Source organism: Trachemys scripta, chromosome 13 (assembly GCF_013100865.1).
Source record: "Trachemys scripta elegans isolate TJP31775 chromosome 13, CAS_Tse_1.0, whole genome shotgun sequence".
Taxonomy (NCBI): Eukaryota; Metazoa; Chordata; order Testudines; family Emydidae; genus Trachemys; species Trachemys scripta.
This window is the reverse complement of record NC_048310.1, coordinates 3,956,276-3,970,024: the sequence shown is the minus strand read 5'-3', so window position 1 is coordinate 3,970,024 and position 13,749 is coordinate 3,956,276. Positions and strand designations below refer to the sequence as shown.

The following is a 13,749-nucleotide window of genomic DNA, read 5'->3' as shown; positions in this document are numbered from 1 at the left end:
AGGATGCCCACCAACTCTGTTAAGTCGTATACGTTAATTTCACAACAACATGAGAGCAACTGTCCAGTTTGAAGGTTTGAGATGAAAAGCAGAGTGAAGCAAGGACGTGTTCTTGCCCCTGCACTCTTTGGAATCTTCTTCTCAGTACTCTTGAACTGTGTGTTTAAGGACATGAAAGATGGAGTTTATCTCCACACAAGTTCAGATGGAAAACTCTTCAACCTATCCCCACTTAAGTCAAAGACCAAAGTCAAAAAGGTGCTAATCAGGGAACTTCTATTCGCTGATGCTGCTGCCCTCATAGCATAGGCACTGAGTTTCTAATCTGCCGGGGGGGGTGGGGAGCTTCCCTCTGGCCCTGCCCAGGCCCCGCCCCCACCCCACCCCTTCCCCAAGGCCCCACCCATGCCCTGCTTGTTCCCACCCCCACTCTTCCCCTGCCCCACTTCTTTCCACCCTGGCCCCTTCCCCACCCGGTTCAGCCGCCTCCCCGAAGCACACTGTGCCCTTGCTCCTCCCCCCTTCCCTCAGGGCCTCCTGATGCCACAAAACAGCTGATCTGTGGCAAGCACTGGGCTCTGGGAGGGAGGGGAAGGCGCTGATTGTGGGGCCCGCTGGCGGGCAGGAGGCACTGGGGGGAGAGGGAGGTTCTGGTAGGGAGGCTGCTGAACCATTTTCTTCCTGTGGGTGCTCCAGCCCTGGAGCCTCCCCAGAGTCGGCGCCCATGCCTCACAGCTCACAATGAAGATCTACTACAAGAACTTGTGGACCGCCTTTCAAGTGCCTGTCAGGCATTTGCTCTTACCATCAGCATCAAGAAAACGGTTGTATTAGGGGGTTCCACAAGGAGCCCAATTCAGCTCCGGGTTAAACTGGTGTAATTTGGACCATTCAGTGTTCAAAACATGGACCAGAAAACTGGAATAACAGACTCCAAGACATAACTCCCAGGTTATGAAGGCACCTTTGTTCAATCTAATGCCTCTATCTGAGACATGCATTTATCTTACCACTGCTGCATGCCTTGGACTCTAATTCCTTATTATATAGGATTGAAGTTGGTTTTATACAATGAGGTAACAAGATAAAATAAGCAATTATCACTGTAATCTAGTTAGACACCATTAATAATCCCAGCCATTTAGAATGGGTTAATTTAGTTAGCACACTCATAAAGGACATTGTGAGACATGGATTTGGGCACCTACGGAAGACATGCAGCTTGACTTGATGAAGTGGGTCCTCCTTGCAGCCTGTAGTCATCCTACTTTGAATGAGGATCTTGTCAGTAGGGATGTCATTTCTGAACAATTCGGGCGAGGGAGGACAAAACTGTGTCAGCACACATATTATGATATGTGATTATATTATTGTCACACTGTCTGGACTGGCTCGCGAACACGGGTGCCAACCTCAGGGCAGACTGTCAGGAAATAGGGCAAAACCCCCAAATTGGTTATATGTTCTATAATTGGATTTCACCAACCAAGTAACAAGTGTGAACTACACAAGCACCGTAACAGCCTTATCATGGAGTCACAGATGGACCCTTTGGGCATTCCAGTCTATCTTGCCACCCAGGCAAACCCGACTCATTGACAGATGGTCCCTTATACGAAAAATCACAACAGTATTCAGGTTACTCCCAGTCCCAAAGGACCAGTCACTTATCCCAGGTCAATTGTACCCCAGTTCTCTCACCAAAGACAATGCTTATAGCCAATCCTGTAATAAACTAACTAAAGATGGATCGGAGCATAAGCTTTCGTGGGTGAATGCCCACTTCGTCAGATGCATGCATCCGACGAAGTGGGCATTCACCCACGAAAGCTTATGCTCCAATACATCTGTTAGTCTTAAAGGTGCCACAGGACTCTCCATTGCTTTTTACAGATCCAGACTAACACGGCTACCCCTTTGACACTAAAGATGTATTAACTAGGAAAAGGAAATGAGAGTTACTGACAAGGTTAAAGCAGGTAACACACACAAATGAGTTACAGTCTTAGATTTCAAAAGATAATAGAAACTTCTATCATAAGTAAACTCCATATGTCCATGAGGGCTAACCCAGGCCAAGCAACTAGGGGCTTTTGCTTATGCTTAGTGATTCTTACCCCTTTAAAGTGCAAGCAGCAAAAAGCACCAAGTTTCTCTGTGTCGGGGATTTTTCTCTCTTTCTCCCCAGAGTCCAGGCTGATGGGATGAGTTCATATGCAGGTCTCCTCTTCCTGGAAGGGGTGAGGAGTGCAATTAACAAAGTCTTTGTTCTTTTGATGTTTCACAATGGCTCATTTGGTTTCAAAGACATTCTTGTTGGGCAGGACTTAACATCTTCTGTAGGAAGCCATCATTTGCATTAGAGAAGGTTCCTTTGATGAGTTACACAGTTAGAGAGGTTTACAGTGCAAACATTTGCTATTGCTTTATAACATGGTGTACAGATGAGTGAGACTATGCAGCATCCTACAAGTTATTCATAAGTACAGTTCAGTGTCTGTTACAGAGGTTGCAGAATTCACGGATTCTGTCACTTTCTGAGACCTCTGTGACTTCTGCAACGGCCAGTGTGGCTGACCCCAGCGCCACCCAAGCAGCTGGCTCAGGGACAGCCACACTGGCTGCTGCTGGAGCGGCTCTGCAGCCAGCCGCTGTTTGGGTGGTCCCAGGCAGCTGGCCCTGGGGACCACCCGAGCAGGGGTCCCTGGGGCAGCCAGAGCAGTGGCTGCTCTGGCAGCCCACGGCAGCTGGTGTTGCTGGCCCAGCCCCCCCCCAGCAGTGACCCCCCTCCCCGCGGCATGCCCCTCACAGCAGCAACCCCTTGGGGTGACCCCCACAGCAGCAGCCGCTCCAAGGTTTAGTCTGGGGTATTTATAGAATAAGTCATGGACAGGTCATGGGCCATGAATTTTTGTTTACTGCCTGTGACCTGTCCATGACTTTTACTAAAAGTACCCGTGACTAAATCGTAGCCTTATTCATAAGGCCTAAACATCAAACACATTCTTACAACTCTACTATCTATCTTAACAATATAACAGACAGGAGAGTCAGACTGGTTTCCAGCTATGCATTTGTCAGTGTTCAGTGGGGCCTGGCACAAGCTGGCACTTGGTCTGCCAGCATCACAATTATATCCTGCAAAGTTGCAGGAAGAGATAATGGAGAGGTCGATGAAAGAACCCTTTCCGTCACTGTGGTAAGTGCCTGCACTACAGGGGCACATTTTGTCCAGAGATTCTTTGTGGAGCCATGTGTGTGAGCTCCTGTGTAGCAGTGCAGAGTCCTGGGGAGCGAACCACCCCTGTAGTTACAACTCTATCTTGTCTTCATTTATACAGAACGAAAACTGTGTTATTGCTACCCTGTTTCCCCGAAAATAAGACATCCTCCGAAAATAAGGCCTACTTACAGTTTTGCCTCTCGTTGTAATATAAGGCATCCCCCCGATAATAAGACCTCCCCGATAATAAGGCATCCACCGATAATAAGGCATTTTTCATTTCTGAAAAATAAGACATCCCCTGAAAATAAGACCTAGCGCATCTTTGGGAGCAAAAATTAATATAAGACACTGTCTTATTTTCGGGGAAACAGGGTAGCAGCCTCTCTAATCCCCTTTCTCATCATCCTTTCCAGTCCAGTGCAACAAACATCCACCGTTTTCCCTTTCAAACACTTAAAACATACTCTTTGACAGCCCACCCTAATCAGGCACACTGAGTTCTTCCATATTTATTTGCCTAAAACAAAATAGCAAAATAAAGCAATAAACTTATCCTTTGGCCACTATTACTCCTTACCATTCTTAGACACCAATGGGAGCCTGAGCGTTATCATTCGTCTGTCTAGATAACAAACACGTTAGTGCAGGGATTATTTTCCTGTTTTGTACACACAGCTGGTGCTCAGTAAATGATAAGAGAGAAAGAAGCCTGTGGTGACCAGTATGATCCTTGTAATTTTCCTGTTTTGTTTCCCGTCCCCTTTACAGTAACTCAGGCAGAAAGGCAGACATGAGACACCAGCTATGTACAGGTCTTGGTCTCTGGAATGTTTTCTTTCATCTCTAATCATTGCACTGAGGCTCATAAATCAAGCAGACAGGACAAAAAGCACAAACATGGCTGTGATTTGTTCCTTCCTGCTGAGGTTGGGTTTGGGGGGAGGGGGTTGTTTGTTTTTTGTGGGGGTTTTTTCATAGGGAAAACCAAACCTTTCCTTGGTGGTGGATAGATAATGACTCTGGGCAGTTAAGAGATGTTCTGGAGCAAATAATTTCTTACATTTCTATAGGTCCTTTAAAAATGAGACTTTAAAGTGCTTTGCAGACTGTGTGTGAGACTTCACTGCCCTCTAGGATGAAATGCAGCACAGTGCACACCCTAATTGTTTGTGGGTACTTTGGCTAGCTGAAACTATTAGAGTAAGTTAGGTCAACCAGAGAGTAATTTACCTGAGCTAGAATTTGAGACATCAAGACTAACATTTCTACCTTAGCAAAAACTGTCATGGGATTTTTAGTTACCATAAAGTGGCTCAGACCTTCCTTCAGAAATAGGTACTCCAACAGTACTGGGGTCTTTCTTCAACACCAGGCTGAGTCATGGGGTTCAGTTTTCATACAGAGGGAATAATGTCACATATTCTATAACCAACACCACTTCTTGAAGCACACTAGGGATTTCAGTGGATACTTCCCATCCAGGTGCCAATCAGTCCGAATACTGCTTAGTTTAGGGAGCTGACTAGCAGGAGAGTCATTTGCTATGCATTGGAGGAGTTGGGGCAGGCCCCTCCTGACTTTTCATAGGTCTTCTGTATACCTAGTGGTATCTACACCAGGGGCTAGGTCAGCTTAAATACATTGCACAGAGCGTGAAATTTTTCACAGCCCTGAGTGATATAGTTAAGCTGACCTAACTTTGTTGTGTAGAACAGCCCTTAGTATTTTGTGCCTGCAGAGCACAGAACACGAATTATGATGAAGGTCTATATAAAGCAACAGAGAGTCCTGTGGCACCTTTGAGACTAACAGAAGTACTGGGAGCATAAGCTTTCGTGGGTCAGAACCTCACTTCTTCAGATGCAAGTAATGGAAATCTCCAGAGGCAGGTATATATCAGTGTGGAGATAACGAGGTTAGTTCAATCAGGGAGGGTGAGGTGCTCTGCTAGCAGTTGAGGTGTGAACACCAAGGGAGGAGAAACTGTTTCTGTAGTTGGATAGCCATTCACAGTCTTTGTTTAATCCTAATCTGATGGTGTCAAATTTGCAGATGAACTGAAGCTCAGCAGTTTCTCTTTGGAGTCTGGTCCTGAAGTTTTTTTGCTGTAAGATGGCTACCTTAACATCTGCTATTGTGTGGCCAGGGAGGTTGAAGTGTTCTCCTACAGGTTTTTGTATATTGCCATTCCTGATATCTGACTTGTGTCCATTTATTCTCTTGCGTAGTGACTGTCCAGTTTGGCCAATGTACATAGCAGAGGGGCATTGCTGGCATATGATGGCATATATAACATTGGTGGACGTGCAGGTGAATGAGCCGGTGATGTTGTAGCTGATCTGGTTAGGTCCAGTGATGGTGTTGCTGGTGTAGATATGTGGGCAGAGTTGGCATCGAGGTTTGTTGCATGGGTTGGTTCCTGAGTTAGAGTTGTTATGGTGCGATGCGTGGTTGCTGGTGAGAATATGCTTAAGGTTGGCAGGTTGTCTGTGGGCGAGGACTGGCCTGCCTCCCAAGGTCTGTGAAAGTGAGGGATCATTGTCCAGGATGGGTTGTAGATCACTGATGATGCGTTGGAGAAGTTTAAGCTGAGGACTGTAGGTGATGGCCAGTGGAGTTCTGTTGGTTTCTCTTCTGGGCCTGTCTTGTAGCAGGAGGCTTCTGGGTACACGTCTGGCTCTGTTGATTTGTTTCTTTATTTCCTTCTGTGGGTATCGTAGTTTTGAGAATGCTTGGTGAAGATCTTGTAGGTGTTGGTCTCTGTCTGAGGGGTTGGAGCAGATGCGATTATACCTCAGTGCTTGGCTGTAGACGATGGATCGTGTGGTGTGACCGGGGTGGAAGCTGGAGGCATGAAGGTAGGCATAGCGGTCGGTGGGTTTTCGGTATAGGGTGGTGTTAATGTGGCCATCGCTTATTTGTACGGTGGTGTCCAGGAAGTGGACCTCCCGTGTAGATTGGTCCAGGCTGAGGTTGATGGTGGGGTGGAAGCTGTTGAAAGCATGGTGGAATTCTTCCAGGGCCTCCTTCCCATGGGTCCAGATGATGAAGATGTCATCAATGTAGCATAGGTAGAGAAGGGGCATGAGTGGACGAGAGCTGAGGAAGCGTTGTTCCAGGTCAGCCATAAAAATGTTGGCATATTATGGGGCCATGCGGGTGCCCATAGCGGTGCCACTGGTCTGGAGGTATATATTGTCACCAAATTTGAAATAATTGTGCGTGAGGATAAAGTTATATAAAGGTCTATATAATAATTGTCAGGCACAAGGAAATCTGATGCATTAATAAAGGAGAGCAGCTTCCTTTGGATGGATACAGTGTAGAACCTGAGCACTTGTCTAGGCCGAAAAATTAGATCAACCAAGCTGTATAGCTCAGGGCTGTGAAAAATGTCACATCCTGTGCAATGCAGCTTGCATGAGGAAAACGTTTATCCACCCCAGGGGATATCAAAGGATAGTAAGAATGTGCCATTCTGATGAGTGGTATAAATGAGTTTCATACATAACTAACTCCCTGTTTCTGGAGGAGTAGAGGGATAGAGGATACATTGTAAGAGCAGAAAATTGGTCTGAAGTCAATATGAATGAGATGTTTCTTTGGCTGAATGTTTTTTCCTACTCCTATCCCAACTGATGCATCACACACGATGTCTCTCTTTCCTTACTACTTCTTTGATTACTTCTTGGTTCTGATTCATCTCCTTAGACAGAACCAGCAATATGAGGCAAAGATAAACCAGTGTAACTGAATACTACCCTGTACTTCAGCTCTTAGCTCCCAGCTACGGTTAGCTGGGCTATGCAAGACAGCAGTACAATTAGATTTGAAGTTATGGTTGTCAGGCACCAATGGGGCAATTTCCTTATCTTCACTAACAAAAAATACTCCTTTCTGACCAGAAAGAAACCTGGAAGATTTGTTAGACACATAGGCTGGGATACTGAAGAAAGTGTAAGGGAGGTAGGCACCCAGCTCCCACTGCACTTAAATAGGGTTTGGGTGTTTAATTCCCTTGGTCTCCTTGGAAAACCCCAGCTGTAGTAAATAGTCATTCTTTCTCTCTCTGTATGTAACAATGGATAGTTTTAGTAACACCTCTTTTGAGTTATGCAACGTTTTTCCCTCAGCAATGAGACTGAAGTTTGTAGCCCACTGTCGACCAGTAAATATAGCTGATTATATTTAAATATATGATATACATATACAAGAAAAACTCCATTAGAAATGAGGGGCAAAAACTTCAGGCCCAGAGATGTCCCTTACTTCTGCAGTAAGCTTCCAAGCTAACTGCTGTCCCTTCAGCATGCTGGATCGGAGCAGCATTGAAAGGCCTTTACTCAATCATATGGCTGTGTTACCTACCCTATGAAATGGCCCAGGGAGCTTAGCATTTCATTCTGCAATTTTGCACGTGGACATTTTATTTTGGAAACTGCTAGAAATTCCTCATTGCTTTCCAGATGGTGTTAAAGCACTTGGCCATTTTAAAGACTTGTGAGACAATAGACTGTCTTCTACACATGCTTTCAGAAGGAATGGAAACAAAAGAACCAGTGTGGAACACATTCCTGTTGTGTTGGGATGTACCTGCTTTCCAGACCAAAGCCACTACAAGCTAACTTTTAGTCATGATACGCTCTGCCATTTTATCAGCACTGTGTTGGAATATTCATTTTGAGAGAAGGACAGAGTTTCTTCTTTCAGGTTTATCTTTCTTTGTTACAAGGGATGGGCTGGAACTAGATTATAGCTCCAAATATCTCTGCAGTTTGGATCTGGACTTTGTGACTCTGACCCCTCTCTGCTTGTTACCATTTTAACCTCTTTAACGTCAATGGCAAAGAAAGGAAAAGGTAATTGGGCTGGTCTCTGGCTCATGTGGTTAGACTAGCTTAACTGGTAACTGAAGACAAATGTTCATTTCCTGTGAAATGAGATTTTTTTCCCCCAAAATATTTCCCCTCACATACTGAATAAACAGAGAACAGGAAGATAGGAATTTACTGATGGGACCATGTGACAGAAATACAATCATACAGGGAATAACTCACGTGACATACAGTAAACATCACACCACGTGACCAGACCCTAAAGGGGTTTAATCTCAAAGCTCCATAGCACGCATGGTTCCTTCCCTGTTCATCCATAGAGCAAAGGAATCACTGACACTATTCATAACCTTTGATTAAGGCTGGTTGGAAGACATTTCCAGCCTTGTACCGGAACCAAAGCTATATCTAGGCTTCTCCCTTCCCCAAGTCAAGTGGCAAGGGATTGATAATGATGGACATTTACATAACACTCCCTCTATAGCACTCAACAAACTTAATAACTGATTTCTGGCTTCCCCTTTGCTACCACATTGGATTCAAAGTTCTTGTTGGCATCTCTGCTCCTCTCTATTTGTCCAACCTGGTTTCCTCATCAGATGCCAGTCTTGATGCTCCCATCATCTATTTCTCCCACACTCTTCTCTGCATTGTTTTCCATGCTGCCCGCTACCGCCAGAACATCTTCTCTACTCCAGCCCACCCCGCTCCCGCCCCTCTTCAAAATCTGTCTCTTCCATGATGCTTACAATGAGGTATTGAGAAAATCTAAGACACTAAGACACACACAGCTACTGCTTCCGCTCTCACCTCTCCCCATCCCCTCCTTACTAGTTGTTACCTCTAAAAGCATTTTAGGACAGGGGTAGCATCTGTTTGCTCTGCAAAGCGCCATCCCACTGTAACTGTATCAGAATTGGCCATTCTGGGTTAGGCCCCCTAATCTATCAGCTCCAGCTGCCTCCAATAGCACCCACTGCCCACAGCTTCAAGGAGCACAGAGACCACCCATGAGGCAGCCAGCCAGTTGTACAGCCCCACAGCAACCAAGGCCAGGGAGCAAGGATCTGTACCTATGGGCACTGTGAGGGGAGTGTCACCGTAGACAGAGTAGGACCAGGAGCTCCTCACTCCACTGGAAGAGGTAATGGGGTCAGGACAAGGGTCTGGGAGAGGGGCCACCCCATAGGGCTGGGGGAGGGGCCCTGTACCCCCAGGGGCTGGGGGAGGGGCCGCCCCATAGGGCTGGGGGAGGGGCCCTGTACCCCCAGGGGCTGGGGGAGGGGCTCCTGTACCCCCAGGGGCTGGCCGGCACAGAGGCTCCCCAGGGGAATGACACCCCCCGTTCCCCGGGAGCTGGCGGGGCTGTTCGAGGCTGCAGCGCTCCCCCGCTGCCGGGGGGGCGCTATGCCCGAGGAGCCCGGAGGAGGAGGAGGAGGACCGGCTGCTCTTTTTCTCTCGCTCCAACGCCCCATCACGCCTCCTTCTGGGGCAGGTCGGTGCGATCTCGCCCTTTCATTGGCTGCGGTGGGGAGTGAGGGCACCTCTGATTGGCTATTAGGAGTCGAACCAGAACTGGCTATGAGCGGCCGGTCGCCCCTCATTCCCCATTGGTCGACAGCGAGCGGACCAGATTGGGACCCGGAAGAGCCGATGGGTCTCTGGGCCCGGAGGGGGTGTGGCCTAGGTACGGCGGCCGCGCTGGGCCTGGCTAGTTTGCCGTTCGGTAAAGGTGCCGGGAGCCGGGATGGGGAGCGAACAGCTCGGCGCTGCTGGGCTCGGCGCGGCGCCCGAGGGCGGCCCCTTCTTCACCCTGGCGGAGGTGGCGAAGCACAACTCGAGCCGCGAGGCCTGGCTGGTGATCCACGGGCGCGTGTACGACGTCGGCCGCTTCCTGGACGAGGTGAGGCCCGCGGGGCTGAGGGGATGCGGGCAGGCGGCCCGAGGCGGGGCCGGGGCCGGCCCCGAGAGGCGGGGCGCTCGGGGCCCTGCCGGGTCAGGGGCGGGCGGGCTGCGGGAGGGGAGCTCTGGGAAGGGGCACGGGGGGGAGGGGTGTGTGTGTGGATGTGGGGGGAGGGGTGTGTCGGGGTGTGTGGATGTGGGGGGAGGGGTGTGTGTGTCGGGGTGTGTGGATGTGGGGGGTGTCGGGGTGTGTGGATGTGGGGGGTGTGTGGATGTGGATGTGGGGGGAGGGGTGTGTGTGTGTCGGGGGGGGTGGGGGGGACTAGTATTTCTGTATCTCTTTCAACAAGTGCCCCAGGGCTGAGCCCTACCCTGCTTGGCACCCCACGGTGCTGGTGTCACTCCCTGGCCCAGCTCCGGCGGGGAGGGAAGGGCCCTTGGGGACACTGACCGTAATTGTCCCATAACAGGGTTTTATTATGAATCGTTATTCGCTTGTGGCGAAGCGTCGTCGTGAGGAACCAGTCAGGCTCGGGGCACTGTTGTTTGTGTGGCACACAGCGTGTATAGAAAGACACAATCCTGCCCCTGTAGGGCGACCCGACAACAAGTGTGAAAAATTGGGACGGGGTGGGGGGTAATAGGAGCCTATATAAGAAAAAGACCCCAAAATGGGACTGTCCCTATAAAATCGGGACATCTGGTCACCCTAGTATTGCCTACAGTCTAATTTAAAACAGATGGAGCAAGTGGATGGAAGTGGGGGAGGGGGTTAGAGGTAACACATGATGTGGTGGTTTCAAATCGTTTGAGTTGTTTTTCTTTTCCAAACAAATAATTGAACCTAGGAGTTCTTGTTGGCATCTCTGCTCCTCTCATGATATGAAAAAAATAAACTAAAGGTTTGGATTTGCATTTCTATGTTGGTTCCCTTAGACTAAATGAATTAGTATAAGATTTTATACTAAGTTGTGAGACAAGGTGCCTGAGGTAATATCTTTTACTAGACCAACTTCTGTTGGCGAAAGAGACAAGCTTTCAAGCTACACAGAGCTCTGCTTCAGGTCTGGGGAAAACTTGTTCCTCTCAGGAACAGAAGTTGGTTCAGTAAAAGAGATCACCTCCCCTACCTTGTCTCTCTAATACCCTGGGACCAACATGGCTACAACAACACCACAAATAATATATTAAGTAGTGTCAGGGTAGGTCAATATTTTGAAGGCAGATCTCCAAGCAGAACCCAGGTTTTAAAGGAGACAATGCTGGTGGTTCAACATGAGTATCTGTCATGTTGCTCACTTCCAAGAGGTGGGTGTATTTCTCTGACTGGGAGGGGAGTTATCCCTGTGTATAGTCTGCAGTTCCCCTGCATTCTTTGGGGTGAGCAGTGTTATGTGATAACTCATGTTGCTATTGACTTGGATTCTTGAAACGTTTTAAGGTATAGGTTGCTCCTAACAGTGTTTGGAGTCAGTAATTCAGCAGAACAAAAAATGGCAATAAATTGTCAGCTGTGTTTTTGTCCCACCTCAAAATAAAACCTCAGCTGCCATGCCACCCCCACCCGCCCTGAGCTTCTGGCTTCTACATAGCAATGCACTTATCATCTCTTTCTGAACTAATGCTAAAACAGAAGCACTTCACTGAAAAAGCACCATCTTCCTTTTCAGCACTGCGTAAGCTTGGCTTGGGTTTACCACTAGCTGAAAATGTCCATTTACACACACCTGCTATGTGGCCATAACATTATTAAGAATATGAACAGGATGTTTGATCTCCAGGACATGATGACTAAAAAACTAGTGGACTCTACGGGCTATGTGATAGGAGACAGAATGACAACTCATCAGCCTTTTTGGGTTCTTCCATTTTGCAGCATCTGAGATATTGGACGGTGTGTGTGTGTGTGTGTGTGTGTGTGTGTGTGTGTGTGTCTTTGTCTTTCCAGGATTTACAAAGTAAGCCAAGATACATTTTTGTTTAAATACAGCAAAATGATACTTTATACTGGACAAGATGGAGCTACCTTCCCCTGCAGATACTGCAAAGCTGAGTAAAGACTGTGGACATTGTGCCCGTTGGGCAGCTCAGGCAGCCAGTTTGGAATAGGATTCCTCATCTTACACGGTGACTTGACGATGTTCTGAAGTCAAACTTCTTCATTCAGCCTTTGCTTTTCTTTCAACAAATGAGTCTTAGAAGATTAAAATTGTAGCCTCACTTCTTTCTTAGCTCCCAATGCCGTGAGTGTCTCCTCACTGATCCATGGTTGATGTTTGAGGGGCTGAGGCCCCAGAGCCAACCTTGCAGCAGTCAGCACTGATGACTTGAAACGATGCCATTCCTCACCAGATGACCGAGAAAGTGGAACTTTGGTCTCTTATCCCTTCAACAGCCTTGAGCAGTTTGGAACAGGAAGCTGTCCGTTAGCTGGGTTCTAATAAAAGCTTTTGGTTGGTGGGACTAATTTCAGCCTATTATTTGGCTGATGTCAAAGTCAGAGGTGCATTTTTCTAAGCAGGTGGTCCGTGCCCAGTTCAGCATCTCTGCCAATTCGTACGTCAATGACTGTTGACTGCAGAGGTGCTGGAACAGTTTTCCTTGTGGGGGTGCTGAGAGCCATTTATCCAAACTGTAAACCCTGTATATAATGGAAACACTTCAAGCCTGGGAGTGCTGCAGCACCCCCCGCACCTGTGGTTGACCACCTTCAATTGTTAATGAGGACATAATTGATGACAGTCCTAGTGAAACCATGTGGAGTGTACTGGGGTCTGCTTGTGAATTCTCAGGTGATGAAAAAGCAAGTCACCAATCGCCATGTCATTGCCATGTTCCAAGCCCTGTAGCCTCTGTGGCAACATTGGAACATCAAGCTCACTATGAAGCTGTGGATCTATAGGACTATGATTGTACCGACTCAGTTATATGGAATTGGAAAGGAGGGCTCTGAGGAAGGCTGAAGAGCACCAGATTGATGCCTTTGATTCTCGTTGTCTTTGGCAGCTGCTCCATATTAAATGGCAGACTAAGATCTGCAATGAAGATATTTGTAGCCGAACCCACCAACCACCTCGATCAGCACAGATTTTGGTTTGGCATCTTCCTTGGAATGGACATATTATTAGGATGGAAGACCAGTGAATTACGAAGCACACTTACAAAGGCATGTTGCTACATGGTCGATGATGGCCTACGTGCCAGAAGCTATGGTGGTGCAGTGAGGTTGGCAGTGATGATCATAGACTGAGCATCCAGCAAGACTGTCTTAAAGACCTAGCTAGAGATTGATCTGGGTGGTGCTTGATCTGCAAGGAGGCTGCATTCCTTTGAAATTTGTGGTGTTGATGATAACACTCATAGTCATCTTGTAGGAAGACTCTTGTAAAAGGCAGACAGCCTCTGTGCCCCTTTGTGGTGCTGTTTGGGGTCTTTCACGCTGGATTGGCTTAGGCTGTCCTTTCTTTGCTTAAGTCAGTTTTGCACTGTTTGCAGCTTTCATAGTGCAATGGAACTGGAATCTTGTCTTGTCTTTAGTGAAGTATACAGTACAGACTTCTGAGGAAATAGCTATGTCAGTCAGGAGTGTGAAGAGGTGTGATCCCTGACCAAAAGAGCTGTGCTAGCAGAAGCTGCTAGGGTAGAGAAAGTTATACTAGCAAAACTGGGCTGTTACTGGTATAGTTTGTTGCTCCTAGGGAGGGATCTTGTTATACTGGTACAAAGCACAGCTTTGACAGCACAGCTGCGTCCATGCTAGGAGTGTTTTGCCAGTATAGCATGGCA

At 47.6% G+C, this 13,749-nt stretch overlaps 1 protein-coding gene across 1 annotated transcript in view; it reads left to right on the top strand.

The window, feature by feature from the left end:
* Positions 1-9,703: 9,703 nt before the first annotated feature.
* The window catches only part of LOC117886451 (cytochrome b5), a 30,197-nt gene continuing 26,151 nt past the window's right edge, over positions 9,704-13,749 (top strand). Inside the window, exon 1 of the mRNA XM_034788258.1 lies at positions 9,704-9,964. Within this exon, the coding sequence (XP_034644149.1) occupies positions 9,809-9,964 (156 nt within the window). The 5' untranslated portion in view covers positions 9,704-9,808. The remainder of the gene's footprint in view (positions 9,965-13,749) is intronic.